General features: G+C 41.1%; 2 protein-coding genes and 1 long non-coding RNA gene across 5 annotated transcripts in view; 1 reads left to right on the top strand and 2 right to left on the bottom strand.

Moving 5' to 3' along the window:
* Window positions 1-11,098: 11,098 nt before the first annotated feature.
* Window positions 11,099-12,817, bottom strand: LOC132533842 (uncharacterized). The gene is made up of 2 exons (XR_009545581.1): window positions 12,576-12,817; window positions 11,099-11,470 (listed from the first exon to the last, which is right to left on the bottom strand). It is a non-coding gene; the product is annotated as an uncharacterized LOC132533842 (long non-coding RNA).
* On the top strand, window positions 11,922-22,659 carry PLAAT4 (phospholipase A and acyltransferase 4). Of its 3 annotated transcripts, none has more exons than XM_016189669.2 (4): window positions 11,922-12,545; window positions 16,647-16,755; window positions 19,846-20,114; window positions 22,051-22,659. In XM_016189669.2, the coding sequence occupies exons 1-4, from the start codon at window positions 12,537-12,539 to the stop codon at window positions 22,147-22,149; spliced, it is 486 nt and encodes a 161-aa protein (XP_016045155.1). In that variant the 5' UTR covers window positions 11,922-12,536; the 3' UTR covers window positions 22,150-22,659. The 3 variants fall into 3 exon arrangements, with proteins under 3 accessions (XP_016045155.1, XP_060032378.1, XP_060032379.1); XM_060176395.1 differs by lacking the exon at window positions 11,922-12,545 and adding an exon at window positions 13,040-13,387; XM_060176396.1 differs by lacking the exon at window positions 11,922-12,545 and adding an exon at window positions 15,868-15,972.
* Window positions 21,607-24,277, bottom strand: part of LOC103116472 (organic anion transporter 7-like) — a 272,851-nt gene continuing 270,180 nt past the window's right edge. The window contains exon 10 of the mRNA XM_060176383.1: window positions 21,607-21,616. The gene's annotated coding sequence lies outside the window, so the exon portion shown is untranslated. The remainder of the gene's footprint in view (window positions 21,617-24,277) is intronic.

Genomic DNA, 24,277 nt, shown 5'->3' with positions numbered 1-24,277 from the left:
TTGGCTCTGCAGCCTTTTTTTTTTACCTTCTACATCAAGTTTATTCAGAACTCCCTATTAAATTAAATTATATCCATTTTGTCATCTTTGCTAGACAAACATTTATTTTCCTTCTTTGCTCTTAAGATACTACCTTGACATGAAAGTCTAGCACAGTGTTCAAAGTCTTATTATGATCACTCCAATAAGGATATTGGATTATTTATAAAGACATCTAAAGAGTTATCTTAATGCGCTCAACAAAATACTGTAAAAATCTAAACTAAATGCAAGAGTAGATGGCATAATGATCATGCAGAGACTCTCATGCCTGAGGCTCCAAAGTCCTAGTTTCAATCCACTGTACCACTGTAAGCCAGACTGAATAGTACTCTGGTAAATAAAAATAATAGTAAAAGAATAATGAAATAAAGCAGGCTTAGGCATACTTGTAAGACAGAGGAACACTATCTTTTACAGTAAACTACTGTTTCTTCCACTATATTTATTTAAAATGTAGTATACCAACTCAGGTTTACTGTCATTTATAAATAAATTTTATTGGCAATCAGCCATGCTTTCTGATACACATAATGCTTATGATTATATCCATCTATAAGAATGGAATTGTTGAGACTGAAACTAATTTACAGAGTCTAGAACATTTACTATGCCATTCTTTTTAGAAAAGTTTTCTGGCACTTTCTTATGATTTCAAGTCACTGATTGATTCAAGTCACATATTGATTCCTTTTTTTTTCATAGTGGTAGACATCCAGTAACTACCATATCTATCTTAACCAGGAAATTGCAATATAACTAGAGTATACTAAATATGACTTTATTAATATACAGACATTACTGAGGGATAGGTCATATTTGAAGAAAAATCAAATTATGGACCACTGTGAAATCTGAGAGGCATCCTTTGAATCAGTGACTTGAGTGACAGATCTTTGTTCACATTGCCTGGTTTATTTGAGCATAAATTCTGAGCCAATGAGATCAGTTCACAATGTGTGTATGAGACTGTTTTATGTTAGCTTCCTTGGATGGCTTAGTTAATGGTCTATGTTCAGCACTGAGACACAGTAAATAAGTCTAACAATTTTTTTTTGTGTACTTTGGTGGGGGGAGAGCTTTACCAACCAACATGATATGAATAAATTTTATTTACACTATACAACAAATCCTATGACTAATGCCAAAATTCAAAACTTGAGAATTTTTTCTGTGTCCATGTGGAGGCATTAATTTTACACCAACAATCAAACTTTTGTATGTACTCATATGCAAAAGGAAATAAAGAACTTAGTTACCATTCTAACAAAGATTGATTGAGAGATTTGCTCATGCAACATGGTCCTCCATGAAAAGACCAGATGACATTGTGGTGATAGTAACTGGTTTTTCTATATTTTGAAACATTTTTTAAGGGTGCATACACGTTTTTATGGAAATCAGTTACTATCATAGTAAGCTTAGCAAACTTGCCTATATTTAGATTTACAGTTTCTTTATGAACTAAATTAGAGTCTTGCTAATGCCTATTTCACAATGTTATAGACTGGTGTATATGAGGCAGTGGATATTAAAACTGTCTTGAAAGGCACAATGCTCTATGGTTTTAACCACTAATAGATAATTGTAAAAAAATAAAACATATTGGGGACTTTTGTGCTGGGGATTTAAAAAGTGGTGGATTTATTAGGTATTTAAAAACCATGATAGAAAATAGTCAGGAGAGAAAAGGCTGGTTAGACATGTGGCTGAAAATATGACTGAACTTCTGTCAATCGATTAAGTGATCATATATATATATATATATATATATATGTATATATGTTGTTTTCATTCGGCTCCAGCAGGCCGGGCTAGCTTCGAGGCGATGAACAGAGACTCGGGGACTCATGGTTGAGCTGTACGCAGTATCTCTTTATTCATGCAGGACGCAGCGCGATCTATACCAAGCTAAGCTAAACTAACTAACTACAAACAATCTTGTCCTTATAAATATACTAGCCCAGTAGGGTGGGAACAGGATGCGAAGCAGAGAGGGTGGAGAAAAGTGACTGGTGAAAATCAGGGTATGACAAGGAAAGGGGGCGGAGCAGGCAAGAATTCGATCACTGAATCACCAATGCCCTGGAGGGAGGGTGGTGCTTGTTAACAGCGGTTATGTAAATAGAATGAAGTGGTTATGTAAATAGAATAGTGTTAAGCAGGGGGGATTAAACTAATGAAACAGAAGGGGTTTTTAGAAGCATACCAACTATATATATATCTGAGAAAGATAGGAGAGAGAAAGAACCAGACATCACTCTGGCACATGTGCTGCCAGGGACTGAACTCAGGACCTCATGCTTGAGAGTCTAGTGCCTTAGCCACTGAGCCACCTCCAAGACCACAAGTTATCTATTATACCCACAATCCCTTGTGAGTTTGCATCCTATGCTATAGCTGATAGTGTCAGCCACATGCTTATTATGGATATGGCCCACAGTTCTTCTTGCTTATAATCAATAAATACAGTGTTCCTAACAAAAGACCACCAAAATCGCTTTAGGCAAATGGCTGGTTTAAAGTTAGTGAATTTGTAGTTTCTATTTGTATCTTACTAATCATATATTAATTACATTTTATTAAACAGAGAGAAATCAATAAACATGTGTTCTGGTTCTAATTCAACTCATTAAAGTTTACTTGTTTCTTTCCAAAGTTTAGAAGTTTGCTTCCATATGGAAGTGGAATGATCTATCTTTCTCATAATACTTTATACTAGATTATGTTTCAAATAACTCTAAAAATCTATAAGAATGGCACTAAAATATCATCAATCTGTGATATCAATAAATGTCAGTGGCCTGAATTCACCTATCAAAAGGCAAAGAATAGGAAGATGGATCAGAAAAAATAATCCAACAATATGTGATCTACAGGAAACCCACCTAACTCAACAAGACAAACACAGAATCAAAGTGAAAGGATGGAAAACTATCATACAATCCAATGGCCCACAAAAAAAGGGTGGGAACAGCTATTCTCATATCTGACGTGCTAGACTTTAAAATCAATAAAATTAAAAAAGATTGGGATAGACATTGTGTAATGCTCAGAGGATTAGCCAATCAAGAGGATTTAACAATTATTAATATTTATGAACCAAATGAGAAGCCATCTAAATACATCAAACATCTACCGAAAGAGCTACTGCAGTATATTAACAGCAACAAAGTATAGTAGGAGACTTCAACGCCCCACTCTCTCAACTTGACAGATCTTCCAGACAAAAAAAAATCAGTAAAGAAATGAGGGAGCTAAATGAGGAGATAGATAAACTAGAACTATTGGACATTTTCAGAGTCATTCATCCCAAGAAACTGAAATACACATTCTACTAAAGTCCACATGGGTCATTCTCAAAGATAGAACAAATGTTAGGCCAAAAAGACAGCATCAGCAAATTCAAGAACATTGAAATCATCCCAAGTATCTTCTCCTACCATAGTGGAATTAAACTAAAACTTAACAATCAACAAAAGATTAGTAATAGTCCCAAAATGTGGAAACTCAGCAGTACACTATTTAACAAGTACTGGGTCAAAGAGGAAATAAAGGAAGAAATCAAAAGGTTTCGAGATTTCAATGATAATGAAGACAAAAGCTATCAAAATATTTGGGACACAGCTAAGGCAGTATTGAGAAGGAAGTTCATAGCCATTCAAGCACATATTAGGAAACAAGAAAAAGCACAAATAAACAACCTGATTGTGCATTTTAAAGACCTAGAAGAATAAGAACAAAGGAATCCTAAAGCAACCAGAAGGACAGAAATAACAAAAGTTAGGACAGAAATAAATAACACTGAAAATAAAGAAAACCATACCAAAGGTCAATGAAAGTAAATGTTGGTTCTTTTAAAGAGTGAACAAAATCGACAAACCTTTAGCCAGACTCACACACACACACACACACACACAAAAGGTGGGTGGGGGGAGAAGACCCAAATATATCGGATCTTAAATGAAAGAGGAGATATCACAACAGACACCGCAAAAATTCAACAGGCTTCTATGAACAACTGTATGCCACCAAGCTAGAGAACCTGGAAGAAATGGACAATTTCCTAGATACCTACCAACTTCCATACTTAAATAAAGAGAAACTACATAATGTGAACAGGCCCATCACAGCTAATGAAATTGAAACAGTTAACAAAAACCTTCCTAAAAATAAAAGTCCTGTGTTGGTATGCATGAGACCCCTTCTGTTTCATTTGGTTTAAATCCCCCCTGCTTAACACTATTCTATTTACATAACCACTTCATTCTATTTACATAATCACTGTTAACAAGCACCTCCCTCCAGGGCATTGGTTCAATCCTCACTGTTTCATGATATGTTTTTGCTCCACCCCCCCCTCCTTGTCACACCCTGATCCCCTCTTTGTCACACTCTGATTTTCACCAGTCACTTTTCTCTCCACCCTCTCTATGTCACATCCTGTTTCCACCTTACTTGGCAAGTATATATAAAGATAGCATTGTGAGTTTTACAGTACTGTACTTTGAGTTTAACTTAGCTCGTCTTAGATTGTGCTGCGTCCTGCATGAATAAAGAGATACTGCCTACAGCTCAACCATGAGTCCCTGGTCATCTGTTACCCGCCCATGAAGCCAGCCCATTGAAAACAACATAACCTGTCGAAAACAACAGTCCTGGACCAGATGGTTTTACAAATGAATTCTACAGAACCTTCAAAGAAGAACTAATACCTCTACTTTTAAAAGTCTTCCAGAAGATTGAAGACACTGGAATACTCCCAACTTCTATGAAGCCAACATCACTCTGATACCAAAAGCAGATAAAGACACAACCAAAAAAGTGAACTACAGACCAACATCTTTGATGAACATAGATGCTAAAATAGTGAACAAAATTCTAGCCAACCGGATACAGCAGTATATTAAAAATGTTGTTCATCATGACCAAGTGGGGTTTATCCCAGGGATGCAAGGTTGGTTTAATATATGTAAATCGATCAATATGATCCACCACATCAATAAAAGCAAGACCAAAAACCACATGATCATATCAATAGATACAGAGAAAGACTTTGAAAAAATTCAACATCCCTTTATGATCAAAACACTACAAAAATGGGAATAGATGGAAAATTCCTGAAGATAGTGAAGTCTACATATAGCAAACCTACAGCCAGCATCATACTCAATGGTGAAAAACTGGAAGCATTTTCTCTCAGATCAGGTACTAGACAGGGCTGCCCACTATCACCATTATTATTCAACATAATGATGTTGTAAGTTCTTGCCATAGCCATCAGGCAGGAGCAAGGAATTAAAGGGATACAGATTGGAAGAGAAGTGGTCAAACTCCCTGTATTTGCAGATGACATGGTAGTACACATAGAAAAACCTAAGGAATCCAGCAAGAAGCTTTTGGAAATCATCAGGCAATACAGTAAGGTGTCAGGTTACAAAATTAACATTCAAAAGTCAGTGTCATTCCTCTATGCAAACACTAAGTTAGAAGAAGAAATTCAGAAATCAATTCCTTTTACAATAGCAACAAAAACAATAAAATATCTAGGAATAAACCTAACCAAAGAAGTGAAAGACCTGTATACTGAAAATTAGGAGTCACTACTCAAAGAAATTGAAAAAGACACAAAGAAGTGAAAAGGTATTCCATGTTCATGGGTTGGAAGAATTAACATCATCAAAAGGAATATACTACCCAGAGCCATCTACAAATTTAATGCTATCCCCATCAAGATCCCAACCACATTTTTTAGGAGAATAAAACAAATGCTACAAATGTTAACCTGGAACCATAAAAGACCTTGAATTGTTAAAACAATCTTGAGAAGAAAGAAACAGAACCAGAGACATCACACTCCCAGATCTCAAATTGTACTATAGGACCATTGTCATAAAAAATTCTTGGTACTGGAACATGAATAGACACACTGACCAGTGGAATAGAATTGAGACCCCAGAAGTGAGCCCCCACACCTATGGACATCTAATCTTTGACAAAGGTGCCCAGACTATTACATGGGGAAAGCAGAGTCTCTTCAACAAATGGTGTTGGAAACAATGGGTTGAAACATGCAGAAGTATGAAACTGAAACACTGTATTTTACCAAATACAAAAGTAAATACCAAGTGGATCAAGGACTTGGATGTTAGACCAGGAATTATAAAATATTTAGAGCAAAATATTGGCAGGACTCTTTTTTCACATAAATTTTAAAGGCATCTTCAATGAAACAAATCCAATCACAAAGAAGACTAAGGCAAGTATAAACCTATGAGACTACATCAAATTAAAAAGCTTCTGCACTGCTAAAGGAACCACTACCCAAACCAAGAGAGCCCTCACAGAATGTGAGAAAATCTTTGGATGCCATACATCAGATAAGAGGCTAATAACCAAAATATATAAAGAGCTTTCCAAACTCAACAACAAGAAAACAAATGACTCCATCCAAAAATGGGGAGAGGTCATGGACAGAATATTCATTACAGAAGAGATCCAAAAAGCTGAGAAACACATGAAAAAATGATCCAAGTCTTTGATTGTCAGAGAAATGCAAATAAAGACAACAATGAAATACCACTGCACTCCTATTAGAATGTCATATATCAGAAAAGGTAACAGCAGCAAATGCTGGAGAGGTTGTGGGGTCAAAGAAACCCTCCTGCACTGCTGGTGGGAATGCAAATTGGTCCGACCTTTGTGGAGAACAGTCTGGAGAGCTCTCAGAAGGCTAGAAATAGACCTACCCCATGATCCTGCAATTCCTCTCCTAGGGATGTATCCTAAGGAACCCAACACACCCATCCAAAAAGATCTGTGTACACATATGTTCTTGGCAGCACAATTTGTAATAGCCAAAACCTGGCAAACGAGGTGCCCAACGACAGATGAGTGGCTGAGCAAGTGTGGTATATATATACACAATGGAATACTACTCAGCTATTAAAAATAGTGACTTCACCATTTTCAGACAATCTTGGATGGACCTTGAAAAAATTCATGTTAAGTGAAGTAAGTCAAAAACAGAAGGATGAATATGGGATGATCTCACACTCAGGCATCAATTTAAAAACAAGATCAAAAGGGAAAACACAAATAGAACCAGAACTGAGTTGGCGTATTGCACCAAAGTAAAAGACTCTGAGGTGGGTAGGGGGGAAAATGCAGGTCCAAAAAGGATGACAGAGGAACTAGTGGAGGTTGTATTGTTATATGTAAACCTGGGAAATGTTATGCATGTACAAACTATTGTATTTACTGTCGAATGTAAAATAAATAAATAAATAACAGAGATGATTCTCTAATGACAAAAATAATCACAGTGGCCCAGTAGTTGGTTTAGTGGATAAAACAATAAACTTTTAAGCATGAAGTCCTGAGTTTAATTACTGGCATTGTGTATACCAGAGTGAGGCTTTGGTGTCCTATTCTCTCTATCTCTCTCTTTCTCTCTCTCTCTCTAATAAAAAAATGACATTTATAAAACCAGAAAGTCAACTAAAGTTAAAAGAGAAATATCTTTAGATGACTTCAACAAATCTGTTTTTCTACCAGAGCACAATTCAGCTCTGGTTTATGGTAGTGCCAGGAATTGACTTTGGAGCTTCAAGCATGAGAGTCTGTTTGCATAACCATTATACTATGTACTCTCTGTTAGCTTAATTTTCTCTCAAACCACTCTGTATTTTACAGATAGTTTAGAACATGACACAGTAAGTCTGATTCAACAGCTTTTTTTTATTTCCTAGAGAAGTATTAATTTTTATGAGCAAATGAAAAGAGAAAAACCAGAGCATTGCTTAGCACTGGTAATATAGCTCTTTGCAGGATTAACGTGGGCCCTCTTGTTCTGAGTCAGTATAGTATTTTTAAAGAGAATTGATTGCAATGATTAAACCACTCCTAAATCTTCAGAAATTGCATATAGGCAAAATCTCACATGGGACTTATTTCATTTAATTGGTGTTTGTTATCTCCAGGGAAATACTTCTATGATATTGTCTAGAGGTTATGTCCCTAAGGTCTGGACTAATGGCATAAATGTGTGTGACACAATTTAGTGTTAGGATTCTCTTTTTGGTCTCTTTTTTCTCAATCATCCCTGAGCATATTTTTAAGCCTTATAAGATAAAAGCAGTTTTCCTTTAATATATATTGTAGTACAATGTAGATCTACGTAGATATTTTCTGATTTTTTTGTTGCACTAAAAGTTATCAAGTCCTTAGCAGAAATTTTCCTGGAATCATTAGTCTCAGCAAAAAGGCTTCTGTAAAAGATTAAGTCAAATCAGTATGCACTTTGGTGAGTAGATTTGATTATTATTATTACTATTATTATTTCTCCTTTTTTTTCTGCCTCCAGGGTTATTGATGGGGCCCAGTGCTGGCATTATGAATCCACTGCTCCTTGCAGCTATTATTTTCAGTTTTATTGGCTAGGGCAGGGATAAGTTGAGAGAGGAGAGGGAGATTGAGAGGGGGAGAGAAAGATTTGCGGACCTGCTACACTAATTTGAAGTATCCCCACTGCAGGTAGGGAGCTGGGGGCTCAACCTCAGATCCTTGTGGGTCCATGAGCTTAGGTACTATGTATACTTAACTAGCTGCCCCACCAGTCGACCCTCTATTACTAGTATTTTCACTTAAGAAAGAAATTATGCTCCTATAATCTGTGAAGGAGGACTCTGAGATTTCTAGTTCCCTCAGCTTGGGAGAAGTATTTGATTCAGGGGAGTCAGGCAGTAGTACAGCAAGTTAAGTGCACTTGGTGCAAAGGACAAGACCGACCTAAGGATCCTGGTTTGAGCCCCCGGCTCCCCATCTGCAGGGGAGTCGCTTCACAGGCGATGAAGCAGGTCTGCAGGTGTCTTTCTTTCTCTCCCCCTCTTTGTCTTCCCCTCCTCTCTCCATTTCTCTCTGTCCTAACAACAACGACATCAGTAACAACAACAATAATTGCAACAACAATAAAAAAAAGGGCAACAAAAGGGAAAAATAAATAAATTTTTAAAATTTTAAAAAGAAGTATTTGATTCCTTATCTTTCACCAATGTACTATTATTCTCTGACCACAATGTGCTTACTCTTCTCTTTATATGGACATCTTTTAATCTTACTAATAATAACAAACAAGAATTTTATGTTGTAACATAGAATTGGTAATGTCCTGGGTTTTCCCTCAGAATAATTCTAAAAAAAAAAACAAAAAAAACTGAAGCTGAAACCACATTTTACAGCTTTACAGTTCCTAAAATTCCTATAACATTGCTGAAAACAAATATTCCTAGCAGAAATCTGCCAGGAAGCAAACTCAGTAAAGGAAGGAAGTAAGCACGCAGCTCCCCACCACTGGCCAATCACTATGTCCTGGTTAAAGCTGCTGGAAGAACACTGAGGAGCTCGGAGTACTGACTAAATGCACTAATCTAGATACAGAGTGCTCCAGGCGCAGTTAAAAAAAACAATAAATATGGAACCTGATGGCAGAGGAGGCCCTAGAGGGACTTGAATTGTCATATGGAAAATTGAGAAATGTTATATATGTACAAACTATTATATTTTACTGTTGACTATAAACCATTAATCCTCTCTAATAAAGAAAAAAAGAAAAGAAATCTACATACTGGCAGGGTGGTAGAAATAAGTAACAGAAATATTATTTAGCTTTGATATCACTGATTTCTATTTCATTTCTGGGTTGCTAAAACATTTTTGCTTAAGCCTTAGGAAGCAAGTGTAGATTTTTTTTTTGAGGGGGGGGTTGTATTCAGCAATGGAATTTTCACTTACTAATGATCAAGTGCAGTTGCAAATACTGATACCTTAAAGAGATGATACTAAGTCTGAAGGAAGATCAAAGTCCCAAATCAAAGGAATCAGTTGGAGGGTAGATAGTATAATGGTTATGCAGACAGACTCTTGCCTGAGACTCAAGGTCCCAGGTTCAATTCCCAACCACCATAAACCAGAGCTGAGCAATGCTTTGATTAAAAAAAAAAAATCAAAGGAGTCTAAATGAACAATTAAAGTACTGAGATATCATATGTGAACATTGTTATCATATATATTCAGGAAATCAATAAGTGCACTGCAGGGTCTTTGAACATAAATTAACAACTGTATAAAGTCTATAATCAGTAGGTGTCTAGGATTTGGCTTGGGGTGTAATTGATTATGATGACAAGAAAAGACCAATTTTTTTTGCAATTCTAAATATGTAAAATAAGTTCACCCTTTTATTCCTGAATGTCCCTATTTTGCATTAATTCAGGAAACACATACTTAAGTATGATTCAGAATGATTGTTTCAGACTTGGGTTCTTTCTTAGGATATTGTAAGTTTATACAATTGTTCTCACATAACAGTCACTTGAGACTTCTTTAATATCAATATAAAATTTAACCCCAGTTCCTACCTAGAACTTAATCATTTTGGGGCTTATACAAACTCATGTTGGGGGAGGGGTTCATAAGTTCTATTCCTTTAGAGATATTTCACATGCTAAGACAATGTTTGGACACCTATGTGTACTTTACAACTCAATAATTTTTAAAAAATTTTTGTATTTATTTATTTTTCCTTTTGTAGCCCTTTTTTATTGTTGCTGTAGTTTTATGGTTGTTGTTATTGATGTCATTGTTGTTAGACAGGACAGAGAGAAATGAAGAGAAGAGGGGAAGACAGAGAGGGGGAGAGAAAGGTAGACACCTGCAGACCTGCTTCACCATGTGTAAAGCAACTCCCCTGCAGGTGGGGAGCCAGGGGGCTTGAACCAGCATCCTTAAGCCAGTCCTTGCACATTGCGCCACCTGCGATTAAGCCCGACTCCCAGCTCAGTAATTCTGACACTAGCCAGAAACAGCAGATGATATGGCACTCTAAGAGTTCATTCCTTCCTACCAGAATGTTCCTAGCCATGACCACAGAATGCAAGCTCAGACCTACAGTGATGCCGAGGTTACATGGATGAACATGGCCCCAAATCAAATTGATGGAGTTTACAGTTAACTGTATTTATATACTCTTCCCATATTTGAGAGCTACTTTCTTCCCTGGTTCTGCTTTCTTTTTCTTTTTATTTATTTATTTACAAAAAGGAAAAATTGACAAAACCATAGGATAAGAGGAGTACAACTCCACACAATTCTCACAACCAGAACTCTGTATTCCATCTCTCCTCTGACAGCTTTCCTACTCTTTAATCCTCTGGGATCAAGGACCCAAGGTCATTGTGGGATGCAGAAGGTGGAAGGTCTGGCTTCTGTAATTGCTGAACATGAGCGTTGACTGGTCGATCCATTCTTCCAGCCTGCCTCTCTCTTTACCTAGTGGGGTGGGACTCTGGGGAAGTAGAACTCCATGACATTGGTGGGGTTGTCTGTCCAGGGAAGTCTGGTTGGCATCCTGCTAGCATCTGGAACCTGGTGGCTGAAAAGAGAGTTAACATATAAAGCCAAACAAATTGTTGACAAATCATGAACCTAAAGGCTGAAATAATGCAGATGAAGAGTTGGGGGGTCCTCCATTTTGTAGCTAGCTAGTAGGCACATTATAGTTATATTCCAAAGGACTTATTTATTTTCACAAATATAAATAAATATATAATAAATATATAAATAAATAAATAAATAAATGATAAAAAGTAGGTTGTGCGGGTCTAGTAGGAATCTATCTGTGCTCTGTTATAACTCCCTGTCCTCAATGTGACCTTGGTGTCTTGTTTTTGGTTACTTTTGAGCTGCAACATTGGAGAGCAATATTAAAGAATTTTTATAACACTTGAACTGTAAGTACACACCACAGCCTGTAAATAAGAGCCTGAGTGCTGTGGAGGGGATGGTTGGCCAGATGGAACAGTACAGGTATGACTCCAACAACTGTGAGCTCTCCTGAAGTCAACGCTGTGTTCCACTGAATAGCCACCAAATGATAAGCTGCAGCTGCTGCTACTAGAAGCTTCTTTTGTGCTGTAATTCTGCCCCATGCCCCCTCTCACTCCCTGGTCCTATGCTACAACAAACAAACAATTAGCAACAACAAAAGCCCAGGTAGAAAATAGTCTGTCTTCAAGGTAGAGCCGATGTGACTGATGGGGCTGCTGGGTTAGCTTCTGGGTCAGCCTTGCTATATTCTCTTGGGTTATTTGGCTTACCTGCAGACCTACTTAATCACTTTGAAGTGTCCACCCTGCTGGTGGTAAGGGGGCAGGTGTTCGAGCCCAGGTGGCACTCAAGTGGGCCCACCACTGCCTGTCCCCCCATATATATTAGAGAGACAGAGAGAGAGAGAGAGAGAGAGAATGCCCACATTAGTGAAACACTGGAGAATTTGAAACAATGACAATTAAGTAAATACAAAAATAAATAAAAGCTCATACTCAGTAACCTTTAACAATGTGAACTACAAGAAACTGAAAGTGAAATTCTAAATCCTGTTATAAAAGCTGCTTCACTGGCAATAGATTTAAATATATATATATTCTACTTGCTTCCAAATGGCTCTGGTAAGTCCTCTGGAACTTTTCATCTCTTACCGTCTAGCACATGGGCATTTCCAGCACTCTGAAGTGTCAGTCTGGATCCATAGCCTTGGGCACAGGTGACCACAGAGCTTGTCTTCAGATGGTTGAGTAGGAAACTCTTTTTGTTGGTAAATGTTCTTTTCCTACGGGGCTGTGAGAGCTCCTCACAGAATCAGAGGTCTTTCAGAATCTGGAGCTGTGAGGATAGAGTGTTCTGGATGGAACATCTGTGTGTGGGGAAACTGTGGCTTTTCCAGAAAATGATTCACTCAGAATTGGGAAAGAAACTAGAATGTGGTCCTGGAAAAATAGCTTTCTTGGATCATGTGTTGTTTTGTTACGTGTACTATACAGGGTAGAGCCCAGCCCCACTACACTGTAGGACACTTGGGTGCTGTGGGCTCTTTCAGTCTCTCTGGCTTCCTTCAATCTCTCTCTCTCTCTCTCTTTCTCTCTCTCTCTCTCTCTCTCTCTCGTCTGTGTTCACATTTCTACATTCTTTTCTGAAATTAGCCCTCCCTGTGAGTTCTGAGGTCAGTTTTAGACCAGTCCCTGAGAGTTTGGCTAAGGGCAATGGTAGCCCAGGGAAAGGACAATGTCATAAAGAAAACTGTAAATTCCAGTGGATACTCTCCTTTCTTGCTACTTGAATGTGGGAAGGAATCTATTGCTGTGGAAGCAAAAAAAAAAAAAAAAAAAAAAAAAGAGTTCTGTTGCCTAGAAACCATTTCCTTAAGAGCCTGGAGTTTGACTTATGTTCAGAGTGGACCCTTCCTGGTGACTCTAGGCGGAGCTTCTCTGCCCTGACAGGCACTTGGACTGAGGTGAGCAGAGAATTCTGTTACTCCGTGTCCTCTGGCTCACCCCCTTGTCCAAACCCTCTCTGCTGGCTGAGTCAGGCCCTGCAGTGGATCTTGGACAGCAGCAGGGAGGTACTGAAGGGGGTACAAAACACCCAGCAGTGCAGTGGGTACAGGGAGCTGCAGACCCCAGGATCCATGTGGGACAGAAGGAATTCTGGGAATTGTGGACCCAGAGGGTGGCAGCTGAATCAAGCTGTGCCTACAGGGAAGCTTCTTAGAGGAGCAGGGTGGGAAGAAGGAATAGCGTGGGGAAGGAAATTAAGGTACAGAGGTAAGTGTGCAGACAACAGAACAGCAGAGGCAGCTGTGTGTGAAGGAGAGGGAGTTAGTAGAATGGACTGTAGAATGTTGCTTGTGACTCATGAACCCAAAAGGTTACTCAGAGAGACATAAGTTCTGGGTCTGACTGAGACCCTGAAGGTGTCTCCATCAAACACTTGTACTCCTAAAGAGGGGAACAAATGTGGTCTGGGAGGTGGCACAGTGGATAAAGCACTGGATTCTCAAGCATGAGGTCCTGAGTTCAATCCCTGGCAGCGCATGTACCAGAGTGATTCTGGTTCTTTCTCTCTCCAAGGGTTAAGAATCAACCGGGCTGGGGGCTGGCAGTGGTACACTGGGTTAAGCTCACACATTATAGTGCACAAGGACCTGGGCTCAAGCCCCTGGTCCCTGCCTACCCTAGTCCCCTCCTGCAGGGAGAAAGTTTCAAGAGTGGTGAAGTGGTGTTGCAGGTGTCTCTCTGTATCTGTCCTTCTCTATCTCCCCCCCCAACCTCCCTATGAGTCTATCCAATAATAAATAAATACATTTTAAAAAATGATTAACCCAGAAGTAAAAGCAGAGGAGGGAATGTGAACCAAATTCTCCCAACCTTCTATTCCTCTGGACATCACCTCAAGTGGCAGGAAAAGCCACCTGCAGGAGGGGTCGGTAGGTGTTTATCTTTCTCCCTTTCTATCTCCTCCTTCTCTTTCAATTTCTCCCTGCCCTGTCAAATAAAAATAGAGAAAATAAAATGGAGAAAATGGCCTCTAGAAGCAGTAGATTTGTAGTGCAGGCACTGAGCCCCAGTGATAAACATGGAGGCAAAGAAAAAAAAAGTAGAAAGAAAGAAAGAAAGAAAGAAAGAAAGGAATGGAGGAAGGAAGGAAGGAAGGAAAGGCCAATAGATAAAATCTAGAGGATTCAAGTCTCTTTCAGAACATATAAGCTTGCATTTCCTTTTGAACATGAAGTAATCCCAGTTTATAAACTTGGCTACCGAAAGGATAGTTGTTTATTTTAAACAGTTGGAGCTGGATGAGCAAACAAGTTTAGAATTCTGCCTCCTTCATAGATTACCTGATTCTGTATGATTATTAATTCCTCTGCTTTTCCTCCCCACTTCCTTTCTTACTCTTTATGGAAGCATCTGTGACATCCTGCATGGATCAAGAAATGATGTGTATTTCCTCCCATTCACTTAGATATATGTTGGTGGGATTGGCTTTGTCTGTTTCTCTCTCACCCTCACCCCCCATTTCTAGCCACTGCTACCTAGTATGAGAATGCAGAAACTCATTTTGAAATATAATTTAAGGGATCTCTTAAGTGAACCATGCTGTCCTTAGGTGATCACATTAAGGGTGATGTTTTTATCTTTCATTGTGTTTAGCTGTGTTCAATTATTTTTTAGACAAATATTAAAATTTAATGTTTGCTTTTAAAGATATGTTATCTCTTAGAACTAGATTAAAATTAAAAATGAGACCTTTGGAAAAAAAAAAAAGAATTAACCTAGGAACTGTCACTTGTTGTGCTATAGCTTTTTTAACCCCTTCCATCCTCAAAGAGCACAGCAGATAGCACACTGCGTCCAAAGTCCTTCAAGTACTGAGCTGGGCATGAAGTATACATAAAGTCCGAGATCATCAAATATTTCATTGCATTGTGCTTCTACAGGGAGAAGGAGGGTGAAAATGGGCCCCTCTGAGGGCTGAAAGCTGCCCAAGGGCAGCCCTGTGCCCTGATTCACAGTGAGTCTTGGGAGATGGATGTGGTCTAGTCAGGCAGGAGGCTGGGAGACAGACTTTGGGGTCTCAGAGCCACGGAGGGAATTTTCTGAGCAAAGACAGAGGGCCGGAAGTGAGAAGGAAGTGAACTCAGAAGAAACTTCTAGGGAGCTGAGCTGTCTGGATTCAGTGAGATCTTCACAGAGAAGAAGATGTTCACAAATGGTTAAACCCCGGAGCTAGAGAGACAGGAAATTGAGAGCTTGTGGTAGGTGTGGTGGTTAGATGGCAGGGAGGAGTCATGAGTCAGGGGCTGAAGTATGAGAGAAGACTTAGTTTGATGTTTCTCCAGTTCAGTGTTTCAGGGCAAGTCTTCCACCCCCCACCCTCCCCAACAGTGGAGGTTGGCTGCAGTTTCAGGAAAACACCAGGAGAGGCCACGTGACATGGGAGCCCCTGAGTGCAGGCAGCTGGGGGCCCTCAGGAACTCCAGAAAGGCTGGGATCCCCTGAGGAGGATGTGAGTCCTATGTGTTGGGGAGCCTCTCCCAAGGTGGGTATTGAGAGTGTGAGGGGCAGAACTCTGATGTGACCATGAACAACAGGGCAGGGGGTCTGATGAGGTTTCAAAGATTATCTGAGAAGCTCCAGTGTCACCTACCCCGCAGTGCTGGCTGGGCCTGTGGTCCTGCCTCATTGAGGGGATTTCACACACAAATGTCCTGTCAGCACGTGCTAGTCTGTGTGTGCAGTGTTCTGCACATGAACTACTATGACCTCAGCTTACATACCTTGGCACACCACACATGCATGCACCATACAGACAGACAGACATGTGCACACTTAACACCCATAGATACAACACGTATCGACACACAGTATGCATAAGAGCACCTGTCCAAACATGCCTAACACACATGCCTAGGCAAGTGCATTTGTACACCACACACAAACTCACATGCATCATGTATAAACATTCTGGAAAAGTCTGGTGTCATATTCCGTAGGAACTTTTTGTTCCATATTTCCAAGCCCAAGGGATGGGGGAACCTCTATCAAGGCAGCAGAGCTGAGGACACAGAGAGGACAGGGGTTCTGTTCCCTGCTTCTCTGCAGGTAATGAACCTCAACAAGGGGTGCCCCAGGCAAGCCCATGCTAAGCTCCCCATCAAACTCTCTTCTGTAGCTTGACATTTGTCTCTACCCCCTTTGGATTTTCTATTTCAGTGTCGCAAAGAACCCAACCCTGGGGACCTGATTGAGATTTTCCGAATCGGCTACCAGCACTGGGCTATCTACGTGGGAAATGGTGAAGTGATCCATCTTGCTCCTCCGAGTAAGGACGGGTAAAAAAAGAATTTTCAAATGAGATGCAAAGGCTGGGTACAGGTTTTGTGAGAGGACCAAAAGACTTGGAAGCCTGAGTCCCTAGGTTCTATGCCTGGTACTCTCTCTCTCTGTAAATATTAAAAATATGTAAACATAACAAAAACAATTGAAAGAGCAGACAGAATTGAGCAACTGTTCCATGGACAAAGTACAAGAGTTCTCAGAAGTCCTGACAGAAGCAGGAAAGAGCCTGCAGGACTCCTGCAGTGGAGCTGGGATGCCTCTGCATCCAGATCTCTCAGCTCCAAGCCATCATGTGGGGGTGAGAGTCTACTGTGTCCCCACCCAGCACAGCTTCTGAGGGTCTCTGTCTCAGAGATGGTTTCTCACCAAGAACAGTGATTTTTCCTTGTCTGTCCTTTGTGCCCAGGTGATATTACAGAACAAGGTATCTTGTATTTACTTAATAATCCTTAACAGAGGTAGTTCTCACAGACTTGTACTTCAAAAACATTTTCAAACAAGTGCAAGTGATCACACATGAAGGATTCCTTTTAAGTCTTAAAGAACAGAAGCAGCAAGAAAGGGAAAAATAAAACAGTGACAGGAGAAAGCAGGATATGGATGCCTGACACACATATTGTGGTTTGTGCCTAAACACAAATGCTGGAATGAACACTGAAGTAGATGTTGCTGGCTCGTGTAACATCTGTGACCTTGGATGTTCCCTTCTCCACCAAGCTTTTGCACTTTTTTTTTCTCCTCGTAAAAATCATTGTCAGCAAGATCAATGGGGAAATATTTGCATCAACTTCCTCAAATGTAGTCTATCTTAATAGAATTGAAACATATATCTCAATTGAGTCAGTCATAAATCTAGTCCCCAAATTCACAAGAAAGTATCATAGTATGGGCAGGTGGTCTTTTTATGCCAACACTTCAGAATGTGAACAGTTCTTTCTTTCTTTCTATGTTTTAAAATTTATTTATAAAATAAAAAATATTAACAAGACCATAAAGGGGAACAATTGCAAAGAATTCCCACCACCAGAGTTCTGTATCCCATCCCCTCCATAGGAAGCTTTCCTGTTCTTTATCCCTCTGGGAGTATGGGGTGCAGAAGGTGGGAGATCTGGCTTCTGTAATTGCTTCTACGCTGAGCATGGATGTTGGCAGGTTGATCCATGCTCCCAGTCTGTCTCCATCTTTCCCTAATGGGACAGGGCTCTGGGAGAGAGGAGGTTCCAGGGTACATTGATGACGTCGTCTGCCCAGGGATGTCAGATTGGCGTCATGGTAGCGTCTGCAACTCGGTGACTTAAAAACATTAAGATATAAAGCAGAACAAAGTGTTTAATAATCAGGAACTTAAAGGCAAGAATATAGCAGATGAGACTTGGGGTCTCCAGTCAGGAAAAAGAAAGTCTATTTTAGGTATATTCCAGGGGGCCTACGACTTTACTGATTTTTGTCTGAGCCTGACAGCAAACATGCAGGTCAGCCAAAGGTATTGTCTGGGGAGATGGTGTCAGAGTTGGAATTAGGACTAGAAAACAGCTTTTCTAAAGCAGATGGGTTCTAAGCACAACTTAGAAAGTGTGCAAGTGAAGGGTCCTAAGCTCTGCTCAGTGCCACAAAAGGAACTTGCCATTTGGAGCTGGAGGGAAACACTTTCACACCTGCTCTAGATTTTCTTTTCTTCTTTTTTTTTTTTTTTTTTTGAGGTAGAAAATAAATGAGAATAAGGAAGGATCATATAGCCAATTAACCCGTTTGAAAGTTAAAAGTAAATAATATACTTAATTTTGGAATCTGAATGGAATCTGAAGCATCTAACCATTTGTTCCTAGCAATGTAAGTTCAAGTCTAACAAGATTTAATTAAAAAATGCATTATAGCTTCTAGATATATAAGGATTTGTTTGTTTGTTTGTTTGTTTATGTATTTATTGATCATCATGCAGGTATGTGACTTGGTGATGACACTACAAATCCACTGGTCCTGGTGGCAATTCTTCTTTCTTTTTCTAACTTTTTTTATTGCCTTCTACTTTATTAATCTCCATTATATTTTTTCTATATTGGGAGATTAATAGTTTACAGTCAGTCAACAGAAAAATACAGTAGTTGGTATATGCGTAACATTTCTCAGTTTTCTGCATAACACTCTACCCCCCCCACACACACACACATATACACATAGGTCCTCCTCCACCATCACGCTCCAGGACCTCAACGCCCCACCTCCACCCCCAGAGTACTTTACTTTGGTGCAATACATCGAATCCAGTCCAAGTTCTGCTTTGTGATTTTCCTCTTCTGTTTTTATTTCTCAATTTCTATCTATGAGTGAAAATATCCCATATTCATTCTACTCTCTGGCTTATCTGATTCTGGATTTTTTTCTGTTCTAGATTTTCTTATAGCAAAAAAAAAAAAAAAAAAAAACAGTCTCTCAAGCTCTCTCTGTCTTAGTCTGCATGCAAAATGAAGATGATCGATTTAACGAGATCAAATCAGGTCTAACATGTGAAATAGCTCAGCACAGTGTCTGAAATGTGGTGGTACTAGAACAAATCCTGTCTCTTTCAGAAATGCACACTTGTCTCTATGCAGAGAAACAATGCATAATATGCTTTACTGTTGCTCTTCATTATGACAAAATTTTAGAGTCACTGAAATGGCTCCATACTGGTGAATCGGTCATTAGATAATTTATGTTCATGTAATGAATATAAAGGCCATTATAATAACCATATACTCACTGACTTATTACTTTTTAAAAAATCTATATGAGGAGAGAGAGAGAGAAAGAGAAAAAGAGGGAGAGAGAGAGGTGTCAATTGCTCAGCCCTGTCTATGTAGGTCTCATACATGCAAGTCCTTTACTCTACCACTGAAATATCTCCTCTGTCCTCACACTCATTGACTTTTATCTGCAAAGTAAAGACACCTGATCTGGGAACATCCAGTTATGTTTGTGAAAGGATGAATAGCAAAGATCAACAGTGAAGCCCTTGTTCCTCCTCCTTGTCCTACTTTTTCTTCCCTATCCCCCACCTCCCTTCATCTCCTGCTGACAGTATCTCTGATCCCAGGTGAGTACCCGGGTGCTGGCTCCTCCAGCCTCTTCTCAGTTCTGAGCAGCAGGGCAGTGGTGAAACGAGAGCCCTTGGAGGATGTGGTGGGGAGCTGTGATTATCGGATCAACAACTACTTGGACCACAAGCACACACCCCTGCCTGTGAACAAGATCCTCAGTGCCGCTAAGGAGAAAGTTGGGGTGGAGATGGAGTACAGTGTACGAAGCAGGAACTGTGAGCACTTTGTCACCTCCCTGAGATATGGGGTGCCCTTCAGTGAGCAGGTAAGATATTTTGTGGGGTACTCTTTTTCCCTCCTAACCTATTTGGGGTGAGATTGACCAGGCTGTGTAGGCAGAAGAGACATGTCAGCAGTGATGCAAACACAAGGCTCTTAGAGACATTTGAGCCCTAATCTCTTCTCCTCAGGCCTCAATTTTCCCAATGCAGGAGGTCTTCCCTGCTCTGATATTCTGGACTCCCTCTCCATTGAGATTGCCCCTAATGGCAACTTGTCAAGGAGGGCACTTCTTCTAGTTTAAGCACTTCTCCAGAGGCCCAGGGAGCACTGCTGGGTGGCCAGAGTCTGCTGTGGTGTACCTGGTTAAGTGCACACAGTGTGAAATGCAAGGACCTGCACAAAGATACAGTTTTGAGCCCCCGCTCCTCATCTGCAGGGTATCTATATATTGAACAATGAAACAGGTCTGTGTGTGTGTGTCTCTCTCCCTCTCTATCAATCTCCCCCTCCTTTGTCAGTTTATCTCTGTCCTATCCAATAAAATGGGAAAAAATTGACCACCAGGCGTGGTAGAATCATAGTATGTGCACCAAGCCCTGGTGATAACTCTGGAGGCAAGAGAGAAAGAAAGAAAGAAAGAAAGAAAGAAAGAAAGAAAGAAAGAAAGGAAGGAAGGAAGGAAGGAAGGAAGGAAGGAAGGAAGGAAGGAAGAAAAGGAGGCCAGGGGCTACCTCAGGGCCAGGGAACTTCAGCACTAGATACACTGCAGGTACAATAAACACAAAACAAAGAGAAAAATAGAACATTTTTACCATGAACCTGTGCAAGAGGTCTGAGACATTTGTATATAGGATCTAGCTGCATCTTTTTTTGTTGTTGCTTTGCCTCCAGGGTTATTGCTGAGGCTCAGTGCCTGCACTATGAATCAACTGCTCCTGGAGGCCATTTTTTTTTCCATTTTTGTTGCCCTTGTTATTGTTGTTGTTGTTGGATAGGACAGAGAGAAATGGAGAGAGGAGGGGAAGACAGAGAAGGGGAGAGAAAGAGAGACACCCGCAGACCTGCTTCACTGCCTGTGAAGTGACTCCCCTGCAGGTGGGGAGCCAGGGGCTCGAACTGGGATCCTTACACCTGTCCTTGTACTTTGTGCCATGTGAGCTTAACCCGCTGCACTACTGCTCCCTCCCCCATGCATTTTCTAGCCCTCCACTCAGTCTCCAGGTTTACTGATTAAAATATACCACTAAGAGAAGGCAGCTCTGACATTCATAGCCTCTGTCCCCTCCAGACCTCCAGACTCTGCTCCTTGCAGCCACACATGGAACCTTAACACCACAGTAATGGGGCAGGAACCCCAGTGAGACCCTTGAGGATGCCAGGAGGAGCAGGAGTATTTCTAGACTGCACTTGTGAGCAGGACACAGGCACAGTGATATTAAGTGCCCTCCAGTGGCTCCTGAACTCTCCCTCAGCTTCTCCACAGCCCCTCCCTCAGCAGGGGATCCACTCAGCTGGAAGCAGAGCCCAGATCTGTCCCCATCTCAGCTCAGAGCGCTACCCCCAGTTAACCAGACTCAGACCATCTTCCTGCCCACCTGAGTCACAACAGGTGTCCTCACCTGAAGAGCTCAGGGGTCAGTATCCCCTCAGCTTGTCCTCTAACTCCCAGGACAGAAAAGTGCAGACAAGTTCACCCAAAATAAGTCATCACAGGCTCAGGGACTTAGCTCAGTGGTAGAGCATACTGTTTATAAGGGAAATACCCTGAGCTTGATCCCTGCTCCAAAATAAATAGAATTCACAAAGTCTCAATCCACAGAAAGGGGCCTCTGAGGCTCAGGAACTTGGGGTCCCTAAAGAGACCTTAGGACTGGGGGTGACCATGAGGGCAGGGGGGTGAGGAGTTCTCTAGACCTTCAGGATGAGGGAGAACCTACAGGAGTTTGCTGGACCCTGACCAGGGTTCTGCTTACTTTCAGGTGGAAACCGTTGAGACTGCAGCAGCAGTGACCGTGGGGCTGGGCACGCTGGGTATCATCGCCATGTCTCTTTTGAAGAAGAAATCCCAAAACCAGTAACAGGATCCTGCCTTAGAAGTATCTGCAAAACCTCACAAAAGAGACTGGTCTGCTTCACCTTTCTGCGGGGACAAACGAAATTTCTCTCACTTTCCTTCTCTCACAGTGTTCATGTTTCAAAAAGGAAAAAAATAAATAAATGACTTTCTACTTTTTCCTTCAGAAAGGACTTAGAATATGTTTTGGGGAGATCCTTTTCACCAGAAAGGAGAAAGTGGCATGGCCTCTGCCCTTGTTAGCTCCTTTTATTCATTTCTAGATTCATGAGCTAGCTTGACTCTCTGACCTCAGTTCCTTTCAGTCTAAGACAGAGTGAGAGATGGTCCAGTTCACAATGATAACATGATGACCAGTCAGGTGGTGTGCAGAAGCCCCCAGACCCATGTCTGCTCTGTAGCAGATGCTCAGTGGATGTTCATTTCACTCTGTGTGGACCCTTCATTCATTCATTTTGCTCCACAGTCTTCACCACCTCCCAGTGCAGCTACATCTTTCACTGTGTGAGCCCCCTTCTGACACAGTCATCACCCAGCATCTTCCCAATGGCTTCCTTCAGCCAAACCTCCTTTCTAGAAAGTCTTTTGTTCTTTTTTTATTATTAATGTTTTCTTCTTCTTCTAACGTTTGCCCTTCTTCCGTAGCCAGTCAACAGCGTCACGTTGAGCCTGATGTAAAGTTTCAAGACCTCCTTTGAATCTGGAGAGGTGGCAGTCGTTGACTATGTGGGTCATAGTCTGTCTGGAGCCGCAGGGGCAGTTCGGGTCGTCTCTGGCTCCCCAGCGATGGAACATAGCGGCGCACCAGCCATGGCCTGTTCGATAGCGATTGAGGAGGGCCCAATCATAACGTGCTAGGTCAAAGCCGGGTTGACGCTTGCAGGGGTCTGTGATGAGGTGTTTGTTCTTTACCTCAGCTGACTGCCAACTCTGTTTCCAAGAATCTGGAACAGAGAAGTTCAGTGTAGGCACAGGGGACCAGATTGGGTGACGAGACGTCAAGCGTTGGACAGGGTGGGCAAAGATATCCGCGTATATTGGCAGGTCCGGTCGAGCGTAGACATAGGAAATGAACTTAGATAATGCCGCATCCCAACGAATATCTGGCGGGGCAATGTTGCTAAGAACTGGCAGCCATGGAACCGGGGTGGAACGGATGGTTCCAGAAATTATCCTCATGGAGGAATATAATTTGGAATCGACAAAGTGGACATGGGGACTATAGAACCATACTGGGGCACAGTATTCTGCAGTGGAATAGCATAATGCCAGAGATGATGATCGTAGTGTGGAAGCACTTGCGCCCCATGAGGAGCTGGCCAGTCTTGCAATGATGTTATTCCTCACGCCCACCTTTGCTGCAGTTTTTATGAGATGTTTGTGAAATGACAGAGTGCGATCAAGAGTAACGCCAAGATAGACTGGCTGGGCTTCATGCCGGATTCTCGTATTGCCAAGCTGCACATTAAGCTCACGCGAGGCCAAGGCATGGTGTAGATGGAAAACAGATGATACCATTTTTGCAGTGCTAGGGATTAGTCGCCATTTTTTACAGTAATCAGATATCAGAGACATGTCTTTCGTGAGTGTTTCCTCGAGGATGTCGAACTTTGATGCCTGAGTTGCACAGCAGATGTCATCAGCGTAGATGAACTTCCTTGAAGAAGTTTCTGGGAGGTCATTGATATAAATATTAAATAGCATAGGAGCCAGAACAGAGCCCTGGGGGAGGCCACTTGAGACAAGTCTCCATCTGCTAGACTTGTCACCCAGATGCACCCGGAATCTTCTGTTTTGGAGAAGAAACGATATAGTGTTGTCCACCCATGGAGGCAGGCATCTTGAGATCTTGACTAGGAGACCACAGTGCCAGACCATTTCCGGGATAGCCTGAGGGTACTTCTTCCCGAGCTAGTGCTCTCTGGGTTGGAGAGAGCTCAACTGGAGCTGATCTAGGCTGCTGTGTGGGAGAGGGATCAGGAACTCGTGCTGCACCAACTTCCGCAGGAGATACACTCTGGAACTCTCGGAGCCGGAAAGCAATTTCCAAGTGTCTTTAATCAGAAGAGCAGCTGTTTTTATACTCTCCAAGTAGGGTGGAAACAGGATGTGATATAGAGAGGGTGGAGAGA

This window comes from Erinaceus europaeus, chromosome 17 (assembly GCF_950295315.1).
Source record: "Erinaceus europaeus chromosome 17, mEriEur2.1, whole genome shotgun sequence".
Taxonomy (NCBI): domain Eukaryota; kingdom Metazoa; phylum Chordata; class Mammalia; order Eulipotyphla; family Erinaceidae; genus Erinaceus; species Erinaceus europaeus.
Note: the sequence above shows the minus strand (reverse complement) of the source record. Positions and strands in the feature narration are given on the sequence as shown.

What these genes read in the sequence shown, in the direction of transcription:
- PLAAT4 (XM_060176395.1), top strand. Translation starts at nt 13,214, where the DNA reads ATGTGGGAAGGAATCTATTGCTGTGGAAGCAAAAAAAAAAAAAAAAAA. An exon ending in GATCCATCTTGCTCCTCCGA is followed by an intron (nt 16,756 to 19,845) that starts GTAAGGACGGGT and finishes CTCTGATCCCAG; the next exon opens with GTGAGTACCCGGGTGCTGGC. An exon ending in GGGTGCCCTTCAGTGAGCAG is followed by an intron (nt 20,115 to 22,050) that starts GTAAGATATTTT and finishes GCTTACTTTCAG; the next exon opens with GTGGAAACCGTTGAGACTGC.